At 43.2% G+C, this 19,033-nt stretch overlaps 1 protein-coding gene across 2 annotated transcripts in view; it reads right to left on the bottom strand.

The window, feature by feature from the left end:
• Positions 1-1,153: 1,153 nt before the first annotated feature.
• Positions 1,154-19,033, bottom strand: part of fam222ba (family with sequence similarity 222 member Ba) — a 36,242-nt gene continuing 18,362 nt past the window's right edge. For both annotated transcript variants that reach the window (XM_059351243.1, XM_059351242.1), the window contains exons 2-3: positions 14,920-15,047; positions 1,154-4,893 (exon numbers count right to left, since the gene is read on the bottom strand). In XM_059351243.1, the coding sequence (XP_059207226.1) occupies positions 3,170-4,893; positions 14,920-15,001 (1,806 nt within the window). In that variant the 5' untranslated portion in view covers positions 15,002-15,047 and the 3' untranslated portion in view covers positions 1,154-3,169. The remainder of the gene's footprint in view (positions 4,894-14,919; positions 15,048-19,033) is intronic.

Here is a 19,033-nt window from a genome sequence, read left to right as displayed (position 1 = left end):
TGGTATGAAAGCACAGCAATTGGTGCAACAATCGCCACCTTCAGCACTAGCTGTCTCAGATACAAATTGTATGTGGGTTAGGTGGGCCTTTTCAACCATTCAGCCATTTGTTAGACTGATTATGCAAGACACTAATCTGTGCATGTTAACCTACCTGGACTGTTGGACAGGATGACAACAACAGTTAAAGGGATAGTTCAGATTTTTTTTAAATGCCGTTGTATAAGTTACTTACCCACAGCCAGTGTATAATCTACAGTAGATGGGGGTCAGCAATACCCTGATTTGGAGAAGTAGGCAGGTGAACTGGCACTAAAGCTAAGTGATGTACTGCTGTGGAAGGGGGCAGCAGCTGAACACACAGAATCAACCATCTTGTAGGTCCAGAAGGCTGTTGTCAGCCTTTTAAATGGATTGATATATTAAATGTTATTGTTAGGCACCAACCTCTAGCACTTATTGTAATTATTACAGAAGTGAAGGAGGAAGTGATGAAGTAAAAGCAGCGACAGTAAGTTATTTTTTATATCATGCAAGTCTCCTAACCCAAGTCTCCTGAGAAACATAAAGTATTTCAAACTGTTTTTTAATTAACTAAACCTAACTATATAGCTTGATTTTCCTTAATTTAACAACATAGTTTAACTGTACCCTATATTCATAATATTTTCACTTTTAAGTTATTTTTATTGAATTATTCAAGGTCCATATAATCAACACGCACAGTCTCACAAGATTCATAACGTAGACCCTGTCACTAAACAGCATTACTTATTTTCATCTGTAATATCCAACCTGTAAAGGTTTGGTAATATTTTCATTTTTACCACTTCACCTTGACATCAGACAGCCCTTTCTGAAAAGAACCTGAAGCCATTTCATCCACAGCAGTACACTCATTAGCTTCTGCGTTGGTCCTCCTGCCTGCTGCTCCAAACAGGAGGCGTGGCTGCCATCTACTGTTTGTAATGCACTATGACTATGGATAAGTACCTCATGCAAACCCACATAAAAAATTCTGAACTATCCCTTTAAGTTGCTGTATCTCTCATGAGCTCTAATGCAAAATGAAGGGAGCAGAAGTACACCACACCTGTTGTCAGTGTGGGTTTAAATCACTGTTGCAGATTATCCAAATGACAACTCAGACTCATTTCAAAGCATAAATTAGAACTTTATTTTATTATTACAATATTACAAAAAGAGTAGCACAACTCTCACTCTCTTGCCTCTTATCTGTCGTACAGAATGACACAAAAGAAAGGCTTGTGGACCTTCTTCCATTTCACAGCAATAGTACAAGAAATAAAGAAGAAAATAAATTTAAATAACAAGCAAATCAAGTATTATAAATAGTCACAACTGCAAACTGAAGCTTTGAAACTTGGAAAAAAATGTTACAGCTCAGTAACTACACATTGCTAAAATATATAATTACAAAATATTACTCCTTTTCTTGCTTTCCATAATAAAGAATCTCTAAGGAATTGCTCTGTCTAGTCAACAAAACTTCAATAAAATAAAAAGATCAGGAAGGAAAAAAAAAAGAAAGCAAAAAAATTGCTGTTTCTGTGTATCTTCTTTCTCCTTATTATTTGGGGTTTTCATTAAAACCATGCTCATTTTCAAGGGAAGTCCAAGGACCAAACACTTAAGGCTTTTTAAGGGCTGTTAGGGAGTTAGGTGAACAAAACATGGGCGTCATTGTGTTTATACGCACAGTCTCTCTCTCTCACACACACACACTCACACACACACACTCTTAACTCTACCCACGTCAGCAGGCAACACTCACACACAATCGTTAAACTTTAAAGTTACAGTAGTCTAGTAGGTAAGCCAGTGTACAATAAAATAAACAATGCATTTGCTGTTTCACTTTTAACTTAAAAGTCAGTTTTGTTTACCTCCAAGTGATCTTGCAAGTGATCAATTTGGTCTTTTTCAAGCAGACTTCACATCAGAATCAGTAGCAACTACACATAACTTAATTCACTTAAGTTCCTGCTGTCAGGATCAAAACTCTGGTGAGGCTCGTAGTTTGATTCTACATGACATTAGTAACACTATTATTTCTTCTACTCCAGAGTTTTGTCCTCATAACTAACCTTCAATAACTGCAAAACAAATAATCTCAACATTCAAGTAATACATTTGTCATGGTTACAGAAAACGATCAGAAAAGGAAACAAAACACAAAAATGGCACATTTTCATAACAGTGTGTCCTTGTTAACATGACTTTGGCCATTTTAAGGTATGAGAGTTAATCTTTCATGACTTTTTCTGCACTAAACATTTCACAATCCTATTGCCGAGCCTTCCCGGCATCGACAAAAAAAGTTATTTTTTAAACACCTGAATTCATTGCAGCATTTTCAGCAGAACAGAGCGTCACCTTTTTTTTTTTTTAAACATACCTGCTCCCTGCTGGATCTTGACTATGTACAAACAACCTGATTACATGCTTCCTTAACTGACAGAGAGGAATCAATCTTGAATAGTCCTATTATACAAATAAATAATTACATTTAAAAAGAATAAAACGTGTACATGTGCATACCACAAGCTTCTCTAGCTGTACTTTATAGTCTCCAGTGTCTGGTGGCTTTGCACTGAAACACCCTCTTCTGTTTTCAAATGATTGTGGTTAATCTTGAAGTTACTATGAGATTGGAGCATTAACACCAAAATGAAAATTAGTCACTAGTCTGAGTCGAAAAAATTCCTGACTTGACCCTGTAAAAAAACAGTTTATCAGTGAGGGATCTATCTGTTTGTCTTCTTTCTTACATGCATAAGAAAATGTTACGGATAGGTCTGAAGTAGAAATGACGCAGGGTCCGTTAAGATCCAGGCACACAGATAGTACAATAGAGGAAGGAGGGAATGACACACACAGTACAGATATGTATACACACGCACATGAAAAAGTTCCCTAAAGTGCCAAGTAAAAGCACTCATTAACAAAAATAAAAGTAGCAATTGATCACTTGCAAGATTTATTTTAAAAAAAGAACAAAAAAAACTACTGTTCTTCATTAAATATATTAATTTACCCTCTTTAACATTAGCGGTAATTTGTTTAAGTTATCAATTTATTCATGTGTTTCCTTTCTTAAGACTAAACAAAGGGGTTTTGATAACTGTTGTGTAGACAAGGCCATAGCTTATCTGTACCCTGGGTGCTGGATGAGAGCGGTTCTGCCATCCCCGACCTCTGGACCTACCCTGCTCAGAGGAGGCCTGTGCATCTTGCCCATCAACCCTAGATTCTGATCGCGGAAGTAGGGCGTCTGGAAGTCCCCACCCAAGTAATCTGCCGTTTGCATCAGATTAGTCTGGGCGGAGGAGGAGGTGGAGGTGGAGGAGCTCGTTCCTAGCCTGTAATGGGGAGCCCCAGGGGGCCCACAGTCTAGCGTGGTGCACCCCCCTGGGCCCGCACCGTGGAATGGCATGGCTATGTCCTGAGACCCGGAGCTGTCACTGTTGGGTGTGGGTAGGATGCTGCTGTTCCAAATATGAGACTGGAAGTAGTGACCGTTAGTGTAGTGGGCCATGTGGCCGGGCATGCCGTTGTTGACCGGGGGAGAGGGGGTGGGCCTCTCTACGGGGGGTTTCAGTGTGTAAGGCTGACCCACACACACCTCTGCAGGGTAGCCCATGCCCTTAAAATGGAAGGCGGGGTCCCTGGAAGGCTGCTTACAGAGGTGGGTCCCACCGTTCTGAATGTGGGGTATATGAGCCAACTGGTGCTGATTCCAAGAGCGCATCTTCTGCTGCTGTGTGTTATGTTGTAGCTGCTGCTGATTCTGTTGTTGGTGCAGATGATGCTGCAGGTGGTGCTGCTGCTTGAGATCAGTGTGGTTGGAAGGCAAGTGGTTCATAATAGCCACGCTGTGTGGGGGGTGAGCTCCCACCGGGGCCGCGGCTTTCTCTTGAGCGCCGATGATGCAGTTGGGTGGGGGGAAGCCAGGGGTGGCAGGGTTGCTGTGCATGGACACCCTGGAGCAGGCGCTGATAAGCAGGTTGCGACTGATGGGGCTGGGGTTGGCGATCTGGCCCTCGCACATGGAGGTGGCTCCCGCACCTTGGGCCCGAGCTTGGCAGAACTGGTTGATCTGATGCACAATGGTGCTCAGGTCAGCCTGGCGGCCGTGGTGCAGCCCGGCGGCCATGGAGAGTGGAATGGTTGAGGTAGAGACAGTAACATTAGGCGGTGCGTCGCCGTCTGGCAGCTTTCTGCTCCCCTGCAGGCCGGGTGGTGGCTGCTGCTGCTGCTGCTGCTGCTGGAGGTGCTGCTGCTGAAGCATGACAGTAGGGGGCCCCTGTGGGTGGCTAAGGGCTGGGTGCTGAGACAGAGTCTGGAGTCTGGGTGGGCCCTGAGGGTGCTGGGCCATGGGGGGAGGGTGTCTGAGGCTCTGGGTGTGGCCCTGCTGCTGAGGGAGGGGCATCTGTAGAGTCTGAGGTGGCTCCTGCGGTTGAAGGGGTAAGCTCTGCTGGAGCCGGCTGAGGTTCGGCAGAGGTGGGTGGTGGTTTAAAGTGCTGGTCGAAGCCACTTGATAGGGTCCGCTAGGGGGGTTCATGATGACTTCAGGGTGCAAGCGAGCCCGGCTGCCGTCAAAATCTTTGAGGATGCCTTTGACCGTGGGCACCTTGATGATGGCGAGGAGGCCCGTCTTGGCACTGGCCTGAGAGGAAGGGTAGGGGCTGTATCGCTGGCCTGACGTATCCAGCCCGTTGACAGTACGCCGCACGTGGTTTCGCTGGGGGACTTTGACGCTGTTGGGGAAGATCTTGATGGTAAGGGGGTTGTTGGCAACCTTCTTAGCATATGCATCCAATTCTGCAGGGGTTGGAAACGGAGCGGATCTCATCCTTTGTGTGGTGTCCCCTGGGGTGGAGGACAGGACGGGTCAGAGGTGAGAGAGGGAAAGAAAGAAGACAGGGGACAAAGGGAGCGGGGGGACAGGCATAATGAGAACATAGTCCAGGTAGAAGCGTATGTGGCACAAAAGAACACATCAGTTGTAATCTGAGAGAGGCACCTGATTTGGACAGCGCTCTCATCTTCTATACAGGGTTAGTACAGCTTTTTAAGAGTGAAATTCAAGCACTTTCATTACTTTTATTATGATTTTGTAAAATCATAGAAACTGTAAAGCAATGGAATATACATGTGATTTATGTTTCTGTCAGTAAAAATAACCAAATAAAAGCTTAAAATAAACATATTTAATCTAAATCATTTTATTCCACATGTCCCATTTAAAATGTTGGCAAAAAAAATGTTTGCACTATCCAGTAAAAAAAATAAATTCTGCACTCCTCTGCATGCAACTGGGAAACCCTGAATGTCATGTGACAAAATTCAGTCAAACTGTTTACACAGAGCAGAGAGGAGAGGACAAGAGAGGTTATATGTAGAGGCTGTAAAAATGTTAACAGTTCAATATGTATGGCATGTTGGGCCCCCATTTCCACCAAATAATGTTAGTACTTTTGGGCACTTGCATTGTATTATGATTGGTGCACTAAAACACTTTTTAGTTTTTCCTACTTCTAGTCATGACTGTGCTGGTTCCATAGAGATGCAGGACTTATATATATATATATATATATATATATATATATATTGCAGTGAAAAAGGAGGCCAGAGTGAGTAAAATCTGACAGGAGCAAAAAAAAAAAAAAAAAGAAACACTCTGAGACTGCTTGGGTTTCAGAGAATTAAACAACAAAAAGTATCAAATGAACAAAAATAATCACATTATCCCAGAGGAACATTTACATTACAAAGGTTCAGCGCTCATGGCAACTTATTCAGTTCTTTTACTTTCGTATTTAGGGTTAGAGTCCGCTCTGGGTCTGGTGTGAGACACCAGGAAACTGACAAATATGACAGGGACGGTTTCATTTCAAATATTAAAATATTACCAGATTATGTCTGAAAATCAAACATTTTTCAAGGCGTATTTTCAAATTCAGGCATATTCCTAGCCTTGAAACCACAACAGTTAAAATTTAGCATTTTCCAAACTTTCAATAACTGTCTACAAACCTGGTCTATACTGCTCTGTTTCACTAAAGCCCTCACAGCTCCCGTCTCACGAGGACAAAGAGAGAAATTTCCAATCTCATTCTGAGCTGAATTATTGCTGCCGACACATTCCCAGTCTGAAATCCAATTTTGTGGTGGCGTCTGTGACTTTGAGGTCAGGAGCTTTTAGTGGCCTTAATTGACGCAGCATCCGGGCAAACAATAAGCATGCATCTGGGCGGGTGGAGGGGGAGGGCTACGCTGCTTGCTACTGAATCACAAACTAAACAAAGAATGAGCAAGGCAGTGATGGTCCCCTGTGGCTGCTTTGGGGAGAAGGGAAGAAAGAGATCGACGCAGAGAGCAGAGCTCCATGACAGCAGACAAGTAATCAGACACAGCAGCAGCAGCAGCAGCAGCAGCGTCTCTGATCTGCAGGAGCACCTCCCAGGCCTCAGCTCGCAGACATTTGTTACACCTGCTAAGCACCGTGGCTAAATTTAACAAAGCCAAAGTGACAATGTGAACATGATTATATGTTTGTGCATGTGTGAGCGTGAGGGTGAGGGTGCGTTTCATTTATGAGCCTGTTTAAAAATGTGCAAAAGGATCTTGCAGGTGTCGGCTAACCTGTTGGTGTGATGGGTGTGATTGCATGTTTCGATTTAACGCAGCATGCTCGCTTCCACTTTCTTCACTAACTCAATAAAGCTCAGTGATAATCGTTTTAGGCTCTCTTCTGTCTCACTATCCCTCAACTCCTCCAGTCTGACCTACTTACACGTCTTTTGGACTGATGGACATGAGTGGATGCTTGAGAAGGATCACTAGTCAGTTACATTTTTTTTTTAAGGGGACTTGAGGAGAACTGAGGTGAAAGAGATGTCATATTTACAGCATACAGGCCACTTTTCCGTGTTGTTGAGTGAGCAGTAATTTCGAAATGTCTGAATTGTTGGCAGAGGTCTGTGGTTTCATGCGGACGTGGCCGTTCTGCTCAGTCTCACAGCAGGCAGACCGGGCTTGAGGGATGAGGCACTGAGCTGAGCTGCGAGCTCTGACACGGCGGCACCAGGAGTTGTGCCAACTGGCTAATTAATTCCCGCTTTATTTGTGAACAGGAAACAATGGGCAGTGATGTGCGGGGCCGGTATGGGGCGGCACACAGGGGGGCTGCTGTGACCGAGTGCTCAGCCTGCTGATGGCAGCCTCATTAATGCAGGGGTCTGGGCCAAGGAGCCGGAGCTCGACACCCGCCATCACTGAGGCCTAATGTCTGTCGCTGAATAAATGCCAGGGTAAGCAAACACAGATAAATGAACACTTAGACACAAGCTCACAGACGTGCTGAGGATGGACTTCACCTGGTAATGATTAATGACCTTGTTGGAAATGATGACGAAGAAGCACACTGAATGAATACAAAGGTAGTTCATCAACAGATTACCTTCAGTACACTGTTTTAAAACTGCACTTTGATAGATGCGACTTGTTTGCTATCAGTATTCTAGATACAGCTCTGAAATACATTAAGAGACCAAAACGATCAGTTTTGCTTGTTTTTCTATTTATAGGAAAGCGTTTGAGTAAAATGAACATTTTTGTTTCATTCTATAAAGTGCTGACAACGTTTCTCTCAAGTTTGCCATTTAGAGCATTTATTGGCGGAAAATGACAACTGGTGAAAAAATAAAAAAATAACAAAAAAAGATGCAGTGTTTTCAGACCTCGAATAATGCAAAGAAAACATGTTCATATTAATTTTTAAACAACACAACACTAATATTTTAACTTAGGAACAGTTTAGATCATTAATCATTATTGGTGGGATAATTGCAATCTTTAATCACAGCAGTGGTTTTAATAATCTTCCTCATGAAATCAGATTTGGTTCAGGTGATCAGCTGATCAGTGTCTCATTAAGGAGAATGAGGAGGCTTGTGTTGGAATCAAACAAACAGGGGATTGAACTGGCTGTTAAAGATGTAGAGATGCTGCTTTAAGAAACATTTGGTAGAGTGGTCTCTTAATTTTTTCCAGAGCTGTATATCTAGAGCTTCTGAGATTCTGGCACATCCTTCTTGGTGGGCAACTGTCAAAACCTCATGTCAATGTAGCTGTAAAAAGGTTATAAGTAGGTGGAAAGAGAGAACCATCAGCTGTTGCAATGAATAAAACATCTTTCATCATTTCATGGGAATAAGATTCTTCTGGATGAAACCAGGAATGTGTGAATGAATGTTAAAGAGCACTTTAAGCAGCATCATCTTTCAGGGTTTGCTATTTGTTTGGCAGAAAAGCTGCATGGGGATGTAAGGGTACATACTGAGTTAATATGGAACGGTGACATGGGGGTAATTTATGCAAGCATGCAAGACTGATTGATCAACACTGTCACATGTTTGGTGTTTTCACACTTAGTTTATTTGCTCTGGTCAGATGAGTTTGGAGCGATCCCCTTGGATTTGGTTTGGTTTCACATAGGGCTGGGCGATATATCGATATAAAAAATATATCAATATATTTTTTAATGTGATATGGAATTAGACCATATCGCATATATCGATATAGTTTAATTTTTTTCTTTCTTTATATATAAATGCTGCCCTTACTAGGGTTTGTCAAATTTAGTTGTTTAGTAATGTTCGTTATTCTTTTCTCATATAAATATATTTATTTCAGAAAAAGATTGTCCTATTATATTTCATTGTCTATTTTTACTTGATATTTTTTTTATTTAAATGTGCACTTTATGGAGCTTTGATTTTTTTTAAAAAGGTACTCCTGTTTACACTATTTATGTTCACTTAAATAAACGGTTTCAATAAAACTACTTGTGACATGTCATATTTGGTTTTGACTTTGACTGAACATTTGCTCTCACTTTGCGATAAAAATATCGGGATATATATCGTACATCCATAATCAGCCTAAATATATCGGGACATGACTTTTGGTCCATATCGCCCAGCCCCAGTGGGAACATGATCAGACCTCGATCCAACTCAACTCCCAGCTGTACTACATGAAATAAAATAGGCCAATCTTTTTCTGAAATAAATATATTTATATGAGAAAAGGATAACAAACATTACAAAAGAACTAAATAGGACAAACCCTAGTAAGGGCAGCATTTAAATATAAAGAAAGGGACATTTTTAACTATATTGATATATGCAATATGTTCCAATTCCATATACTTTTGGTCCATATCGCCCAGCCCTAGTTTCACACAGAAAAATCCAAGAGAACCAAAATGCATCACTACAAACCAAGTAAGAGTGTTCACGCTGCTTATTGATCAGATGTGTCTTGGATGGGAGCATTAAACTGAATACAGGTTGAAGGTCCTGTGTCCTGGACGAGTGCAGAGAAACATTGCAATGCAATTCTCCGGCTACTGCTCCTTATGCTAGCTGCTACAGTTAGCATGGTTTGCCGCTACGAACATTACAAAAGAACTAAATATGACAAACCCTAGTAAGGGCAGCATTTATATATAAAGAGATGAAAATGTTGTAACTATATCGATATATGCATTCATTCATTATCTATCGACCTCTTGCTGTGAGGCGTGAGTGCCAACCACTACACCACCATGTAGCCCCTCAATATATGCAATATGGTCGAATTCCATATCAGATTTAAAAATATATCGATATATATGTTATATCGATATATCGCCCAGCCCTAGTTCCCACCACTGACATACCAATCCAGAGTTTATTTGGGACAGGTGTGGATGTTTTGGCCTGCTCCTGAGTGCAATTTTTGTGTCCACACCCCCCAACAACACCAATGGAGGGAAACAAACCACAGCCCAATTTAACAGGTCACTGCAGGTGTGAAAACTGTTACAGTACATTGTTACATTCTGACCCTGACTAAAAACAACAGAAATTAAATGCACCTGCCTTGGTAGGAATAGGGTTGGACAAAATGTTTTTTTTTTCAAGCCAAAACAAAAAAACTGTACGTCCAAAACGCACTCATGAGGCTTCATTTGAAAAGCCAATATCTTTAGTTTATCTGCCTGTTAAGCAAACACCACCGAAACAACATCAGTTTGAACAATTAGTTGATTTAATAGAATACCGATTGTATAGTTTGTGTATAGTTTTGAATTGGTATTTAGGTGAATTCAACAATGTTGGAAATATAGCTTTCACTGGCTTTTAGATTGAGAAATATCTGCAGAGAGCATATAACTGTGTACAGTGTTATTTCTTTGCCACTGGCACTTTTGTAATGAGTTTTTTACTTAAGTTGTAAGACTCAGGCACGTAGCAAAGAAAGCAATGTCAATGTCTGGAAACTGACCAATCCATTAAATTGGAAAGGGGATTATACATTGTTAACAAAGCTTAGGCAGGCATTTTGAGATAAAAAAAAAAAGCAAATCAGAATGAAGGGTTTAACAGAACTGCAGTAAAATGTGAAGTGAAATCGGTAAATTGCTGTCGCTTTCCTAAACATGGGATAACATCGACCTCTTGCTGTTTACAACTGTTTAAGGGTTCTGGCAGCTCTTGATTATGTTTTCTAGTAAGCAAGCGTAGCTTATTAGCATTTCAACCTTAACCTGAAACCTGGATTAGTTGAACAGCTTAACGTATCAAGGGAGGGTTAATGAGGATATGAGTGAAGTTTGTAGGCGGCTGCTGGTGGCTGCAAGCATATCATCTCTCAGATCTCCAACTAAGCACATTCCCAAGGAGAGAAACAGGGGGAAAGAGGCCGGTCTGGCCGTGTGTTAATTACCCTGCTGCTAGCTAGCTAGCTGGAACACAAGTGCACAGTCAGCAGGCACTAATTAGGGTTTCTTTTATTCAAACTACTGTTTTTATTGAACAAGGTTTAAGCAGCAGGGGGCAGGGGCTCATGCTGCTGTAAATTGCAATTTTCACACAAGAGCAGGAAATTAGGTCTGGAGCTTCGGCATCAAATTAGACATGTGAATTTGGTTTCCCACATGAGGCCACCTCCTTACATTTTTAAAACATTTGAGCAGAGCCTCCCATGCTGATAGATCGAGACTGCGAGACCTTTGAAAAATGAAAAATATGATAAGGAGAAGAGAAGATGGTTTCTTTTGATCTCAGTAGGGACTGCGATGTGAAAATCAGCCAAGTGGCCCAGCTGTACTGTTTGTTCTAAGAACTAGAGACCAAGGGCTACTTCACGGTACTTGAGTCATCCTGCCTGAAGTATGAGCCGTTTTCTTTGTGACCCACCGTCTCTTTGCGTACCTAATCTAGTCCTCCGACAGCCTTTACATTTCACAGCCATCATTTGTTAACCGTCAGTCCCTGATGATAAATAGAGCAGCTGCTCTGGCCTTGCCTCTGACAGCAAGCTCGTAACTTTAAATGACTCTCCTGTGCACAGATTCACCTGCGGGAGAGGAGGCAGTGCACGGCGAGCCTGAGAGGAAGAAGAAAGTGTCAAGGACAAGATTCTGTAACATAAGACTCAGCAACGGAGCGCGACGAGTAGCTAAAAGGATAGTGCTTGAGGACAGACAAATGGGAACACAAATTAGAAGTTAATTATGTAAACTCTCCATCTGAGCCTCTTTTTTCTGTGTCAGAGTATTGAATAAAGATTTCAAGTGACAACTTGTCTATGAATTTCACGTAAAAGCAGCCAAGCACACCTCTCATGGAGTAAAGCTGTCAAATTATCCTGCACGCTGGGTAAACGATGGGGCTCTGCAGAGACAAGGAGTCCTGTGGACAGCCAGGAGGGAGATGGCAGAGTGTTAAGTTGAGGGTTGAGGCCTGATTCTGGCAGCATAAAGAGGACTGGAAACACAACAACGGCACAAATCCAGAAGGTGATCTACAGGGGCTGGGTAGTAGGCAGCCAGAGATTTTTTTAGTTCCCATTTTTTCTATGGCACTTTGATAAAAAATGAATTAGTCTAAAATGAAAAACAGCTCCTGCTTTTGATGTAACACCGTGTCTGTTAATGATACTTTGAAGAGCGGATGAAGAGGAAAAGCATTATAAGAGAATGACGAGGAGGGAAAAAAATAGATTGAAATTACACTTCTAGGACCGTTCTTGCTGTTGGAAGCACGCTCCATCACCAAAATGGATTACAGCGTTGGGCAGAAAAACAAATTGAACTCCAGTTGCGCCTTGTGCTCTGATGTGTCTCAGTGTGTCACATAAAGGAAGAGCAGAGAAAACGGTGTGGCTGATGGCTGCACTATGTCACAAGCCTGCCTGAGTGAGGCAACAGACGTTGGCACTTAGCAGACTCCCTCACACTTGCTGATCTCCCGGGGGTTGGCTGATTACTGTGATTCTGAAATTACAGTCTTGATGAGCTGGAGCATTTTACAACAAAAAAAAACTGCTGCAAAAATGGGTCAAGCTGGAGCTGGAGAGAAACAGGCAGAAGGAAAAGGAGACGTAGACTTCTTATGATTGAATGAATAAAGCTGACCAACTGGATGGGCCATAATCAACGTCTAAAAAATCAGAAACCGGTGGTATAGTTTATAGGGGTGTTGAAAATAATTGTATAATTGATGCATTGCACTGCAGATGTGGATGATTCTGCATCGATGCAGTGACAGTCCATAATCGATAATCAGACAGATAATGTGAGTAGTAGGCTAGGCCTATACTATCTATTTCGGTTTACAATTCAATTTGCTGTTTAGATATTTTATGTTAACATCCAGTTATATTGAGGAGTACACTGCACTAGTATACTAACTTTTTGGTTATAATTAATGTTTCTTACTACAGTTTGATGCCCTTTTAGTATTAATAACGTAAGTATATCTGCCTTCAGCTGTCTGTTCAGACTCAAGTCATGTTTGTGATGTTTTCCACATTCAGGATCAGGAATGTCCTTAGAACAGAAGGAAGTTAGAAGTTGCAACTTGACTCCAAAAGTCGGCTATCCATTTTGTAAAGACTTTCAATAATAAAAAGTGAACCCACATTTATCAGACCAGTAGAATTTATTGATGAAAAAGTAACTATGTGCTATAATTTTTTTTTTTTAAATCAAGGATGTAAGGCATCGTGATGCATCACGGAATCGAATCGTGGACTAGATATTCTTAATTGAATCAAATCGTGAGACCAGTGACGATGCACAGCCCTAATAGTATATGCAGGTTTCATTCAGATGTACATCAATATACATTTGACATCGTTTGTACAGCTTTTTTTGAGTAAACCAAAAGTGTCCACAACCCTGATTTAAGAAAAATGTGCTGAAAAGATGAAACAAATGTCGTTTTTATTACTGAGGTTTTCCAAATGTTGCTTCAAATTTCTTGTCATATCACCCTAAAAAAAGAAATACATGTTTTTTTAAATCCTCAATTTGACTGAAGTGACTCAATGGATTGAATAAATGCATCTTTTTTATGAAATTAACTTTCTTTAATGAATACAACTCCTCCTCTTAGTTTAGACCGCCTCGTTAATACAAGTGTGGGCCTCCCTTTGTGTGCAGCAAGCAGCAGAGCAACAGTTTTTTGACCACAGTGAAAATTAGGGCTGTCCTGGACTATAGAAATTACTAGATTGATACTCATACAATGTTGTCGACTAATCGATTAGTAGATGTAGAATCACGCAAAACCACCACTTTAAATCTTGTTTACCAGAGATGCTGCATTAGTTTCTTGGAAATGAATCATTCAGCATTAAAAAAGGCATTAAAACTGACTAATGGAGTACAGAAATCTCCGTCAACTCAGACCAAAATTACCAATTAGTCAACTAATTACCAAAGATGGAGGAAAAATAAAAAGCTGTTTTGGAAAGGCTAGATGCCAACAAATAGGGAGTGAAGCAGGATAGTCTGTGGATATAAACATGTAAGTTTTGGAAATGATTACATCTACTCTTTTTCAATACATTTGGACTTTTAGACTTCACAATGCTGTGCAATTATTGGGAATGATCGTACCACAGCCACCAGCGGAATCTAATTCTACAAATAATATAAAACTAATAGTGTTAGTGCAGCCTTATCTCTGTCTGCAACTGTGCAGAAATGCCAGGTTTAAACAGAATGAAAAAAAAAAGCTGCACAGCATTCAAATCTGATTTAGAATAGATTTGAATGTCGGTACATCAGGTCCAGAACTTGAACGTTACACCTTGCTAGGGTGGGACAACGTTAACACAAAACTGACTTATTGTTGTTCCTTTCATCAGTTTGTCATGCATTCGACTCAGGAGCCAGTTAGTAGTTGCCCCTCGAATCTGTAACGAATCCAAGTTTGTCAGCAGTCGAGTTGTGAAATTCAAACACATTGAATTAACTGGGCCAGCTCTGACTAGTCTGCCGTTAAACCGGGGCAGCAGATTGCTTCTTAAATTCACTCTCATTACAAGATCATCAGGGCAAAACCACTCAGCCGCAATCTGTCTGCCAGTCTGACAGCCACTGACTCTTCCTGATGGTGACAAAAAGTATCCGAGATGGTCAAATCTAACGACAGCAATGTAGCGCACACACAGACAGGACGCCACTCTTGTGGCAGACAGAACTTCAGGGGCGATGAGGGAGGGAGGAGGGAGGGGGGGCAGTTCTCTGTTCATCAGCAAATTAATGGCGCAGTTCATCCTAATTTCCCTTGAAGACAGATCTATGGTCCTGGAGCACAAAAATATTCTTTCTCTCGTTCTGGTTTTTAACACAGAGCTGCAGAGAGAGAACCAGGCCAGGGTTGGCATGGGCATCTGACGCGGGGCGGGCAGAGGGATTGTAACAGCTTGGTTTGTTGTGTGGGATGGTGGTGGTAGTTAATAGTGTGTGTGTGTGTGTGTGTGTGTGTGTGTGTGTGTGTGTGTGTGTGTGTGTGTGTGTGTGTGTGTGTGTGTGTGTCCCGAGATACTCACATTTCTGATGTCCAGTGTTCATCTGCGTGTGGGGGAGAAGCTGGAGGGGGAGGTCACCTGGCCCTGGCAGACAGGCCAGCATTTCACACAGACACTAATGCAACATGGGACACACACTTCTCCTCACACTGCAAAGAGAGAAATAGGGAGGGAGGGAGGGAGGGAGAGAGGGAGAGGTCAGCAGTCAGACATAACTGCAAGGCAGCACATGGTGCGTGGTGATACAGAGGCTGGGTCCAGACTAATAGAACTCTGTGGCCGATCCCCGGAGGCACAGGGCTGAGGGAGACATAGTTACCTTTCAATTAGAAACTGATTCACACCTGGAGCATCAGGTAAGGTGACATTTGATGCCAATAACAACTTCAATTAAACATCAAACAGCTGAAGTAAAACGGGCAGACTGGGCCTGAGGGGATGGCAGCTTTAAATCGACTCGGTCCCTCCTCCTCCTCCTCGCCCTGCATGTTAGTCAGCTAGTTGGACCCTGCTACCTGCACTTTACCTCTCCGCCTCCACCAGACCATGGCGGAGGAAATTAATGACTCCTGTACACTCGAAAAGAACACACTCGAGAGGCCGGGTGCTGACAAGTTAGTGAGCCTCTGATCGATACCGGAGTCCTCTAGACCTCAAAGAGGCCTTTATTTTGGGGACATTAAACAATGAAAGCGGCTCAGGATGTGGCGAGAAGAAATGAATAAACAGGGCTACAGCTCCAATAAAGGCCCGCCACTTCGTGCAATAACCTCGTGTAATAGAGAGGGAGACAGCGTTAGCCATGCTCCACTTGGCTTACTGCTGTATTCAAAAACACCACAGATGCTTGCTTAATCAGCACTGAAGAACAGTCAGGGAGCAAATTAAGTCTACAGAGTCCGCGCCCTCCCCTTTTGCTGCGTGGCATCAGAAGAGGGCGGCAAGTGTGCGCAGACAAACAGCGTCTATGAGAGAGGCAATTACCCACAAAACAACCTTGGCATGCCTGTCTGCCGCAGGGTGATGGCTTAAAAGTGTCTTCCCCCCCTGCGGGGAGAAGAGACAAGTGGAGGAAAGAGTGACAAAGCGAGAGGGAAAGGTGGAAAGAGAGAAAGACGGGTGGCGGCTTTAGGGTGGTGGGGGGGCGGCTGAACTTGCTTTAAAAAGCAGGAGCTCAAAAAGGTCAGGATGACAGCTCATTTAAATCCTCCCAGCAAGAGGAGAAAAAACAAGCCTTAATGAAGCTGCCAGTTCTACACGGATACCTGTGAGCGTTGCACCTTGGGGTGCTGTGGGGGCAGGGGGGAGGAAGGGAGGAAAGGGTAGAGAGAGGGGGGGAGACTAGTGGGTGGCGAGGCATCAGTACTGAGACAGATCTGAAGGATTTGGGGGGTGTTTTGCACGGTTAATGCTGCGTCACCCTTTCTGTTGCCCAGCCTCCAACCCCTCTCATCCTAACCCCCCCTTCCCACCCGCTTTCTGATTTACAGCCTGGACCGCCATATGGCAGCAATCCCTGCCCTCGATTCAGCGTGTCACCATGCATTAACTTTAATTGGCCTGATATGTTATTCTTTTCCCTCGGCCTTGGAAGGATTTTAGGTACACAGCGCCTTGATGTCAGCAGGCAAGATTTCCAGCGCTCTCTCATTTATCAGGGTGCCAAGATTTCACACAAAGATAACAGCAATCTCTTTGACAACAGGCAGGTTTAGGGTGGAGGGAAACTAAATATCAAATGGTGGCAAGAGACTGAAATGATGTGGGGGGGAATAAAAAAAATAAAACAACAAAAAAACATCACTGGCATAACTGTCAGTGCATTTGTTATAAGAACACACATCAACGCACTACAGGCAAAAAACAGCCAACAGGCCATCAGCCCGCCCCCTTCCTGCCTCCCCCACAGCGCCCCTGAATGTCAGAAAGCTGTGCAGTAGGGAGTGCAGCAGCAAAGGTCAGCCTATGGTAATGCCCCAGCTGACAATCTGCTTTACAGAGCAGAGCAGGAGGAGATGAAACCCAACAGACAGAAGCCTGACGTCTACTGACTCGCCTATCAGCACTGCTGCCACAGCGACTTCAAATATACATCACACGCCAAACACTGGCGCTGGCTACAAAGGCGCCCGCCCCCACAGAGGCTTTTTCCAACACATGGACTATTTGTATCGGGAACAGGATGACTACACCTGATAGAGTGTCAAGTCCAGACAGAGACTGAGCTCTCTAAAGTTGGAGGTGCTTCGCCGCAGGTCGTAATCGGCACGTGACTCGGCTCGGCTGGTGGCTTCGGCCTAATTGCCCTCTGATGAGCATGCAGGGGATTTAGCCCGATCTGGACTGGGGCTTGTCTCTCCGGCCGTCCGCACATCCAGGAAAATAGGTGTCTACCCCAATGGCTTAGCAGCCTTTGTGATATAGAGACACAGCCCCTCCTGTCCTGGGTGGAAACAGAGTTGCGTCTGTGGAGGCCAAGCCGAGCCAGCTGGGCCGGCCTGTGGAGCGGGGATTGGCTTGGTGGACTTTAGCCAGGCGTCTCACACTATCAGCCCCGTGCAGACAGACACCACAGGGTTCTCAGAGTATTAGGGGGGCCCCCGTGACTCGGCAAGTCTCCACCAGCTACTTATAGAACCGTAATAAAAGTGTGCGAATAACTGTGTGGCTTTCATTATAGACAAATAAAGGCGAGCAGACAAAGCAGGACTTGAGCGAGTGATGCGCATGGCTTGTGTCATGTGTCAAATTGCTCCCATAAAAGCTGACCTATATTTCCTTTTCATTCCTCAGCGGGAAAGAAGAAAAAGAAAGCCATCTGAAAGTAAAAAAAAAATGCAAAGAAGTGGAAAAGGAAGAGGATAGATGGAAGCCATTTAGGAAATTAGACCAGCTGACTGCATTTATGTCTAATCTTTTGATCAATATCCACCTCATCAGCTGTGATCTGCATTTGTACGAATTTGGGGAATTGCATCAGGCTAATTGCATAGGAAATCATCTATTAAAATATCCACCAGCTGTAACGCGTGAGGAAAAGCGAGGACTGCGCACCAAAAATAAGCTCATTAGAAGGAGGCACGTACAACAATATTAGAGGAAAAAAACAATAAAGAAGAGAGAAAAAACAAGGTGAGAAAGTATGTTTGGTTGCTGGTTGAATATTAACAGCTTTTCTATACCAATTAAAAGCAAAAGCAATTAGGAGAACCAAGTCACCATGTTGTACATTGCTTGTGCTAACGGCTGAAAGAGAGGAGAGTGGAGGAGAAAGCAGGCTGCTGTTATTCTAATTGCATGTTTACCCCCAGGTTATGGGTCTGAAATAGAGCCAAGAAAAAATGTTGCAGTAGAAATTCAATGCAACTTCACTGTGTTGATTCTCTCAGGGACAGAGAGAGTGAAATTACTTTTCTTTGCAAGCCGGTCTCTGAATAGGAGGTAAAGAAAGAAAAGGAGCAGGAAATAGAGAATAGCTTTTTACCCTTGAATACCAAGCCGGAGCGTTCTGTCAAAAGAAAAGGGGAAGAAAGCCTTGGAACCTTAGAAAAGAAATGACACATTGGTATGGCCTTCATTAGCCCATCAGGCTTTACAAACAACAGAGGTAGAAAAAGATTTCTGTTGCTAGCAGAGGGCCACGGGCATGTAGGGCTACGTCAGGCTGGTTCACGGCCTCACACAATGGATCCTGATGACTCCAGCACATCCCGAGGCGTTTGGGACGGGCTGTTTGCTTTTTCAGTCAGCAGAGACCCCCTCGTCAACCCGGACTGTTATCTCACACCAAAAGAGAAAGGGCGAGAGAGTGGGAGATGGTCATGATGGCGAGGGGAGGGTGAAAAAACGAAGAGAAGACAACCAACCCAAACTCAACTCGCACACAAATTGAGAGTCTGTAAAATAGTGGTTTCCAAGTTTGCTAGACACGAGGTGTCAGGCATGAAACTGTCAAACAAGGAAACTGCTGCAGTAGTGTGGGAGAGGGGAAGACAGCTACTTGAAACTACTCTTCTTTAGAGGGAGGGAGGGGTCTGCGAAACAACTGGGAGGCTGTATGAACGCTCAGTAACTAACTGATGAAAAAGTGACAGTTCCCTGAGGTGAGATGGTGGATATGGAGCGGAGAGAGACA

Source organism: Centropristis striata, chromosome 15 (assembly GCF_030273125.1).
Source record: "Centropristis striata isolate RG_2023a ecotype Rhode Island chromosome 15, C.striata_1.0, whole genome shotgun sequence".
NCBI classification, from domain to species: Eukaryota; Metazoa; Chordata; class Actinopteri; order Perciformes; family Serranidae; genus Centropristis; species Centropristis striata.
Note: the sequence above shows the minus strand (reverse complement) of the source record. Positions and strands in the feature narration are given on the sequence as shown.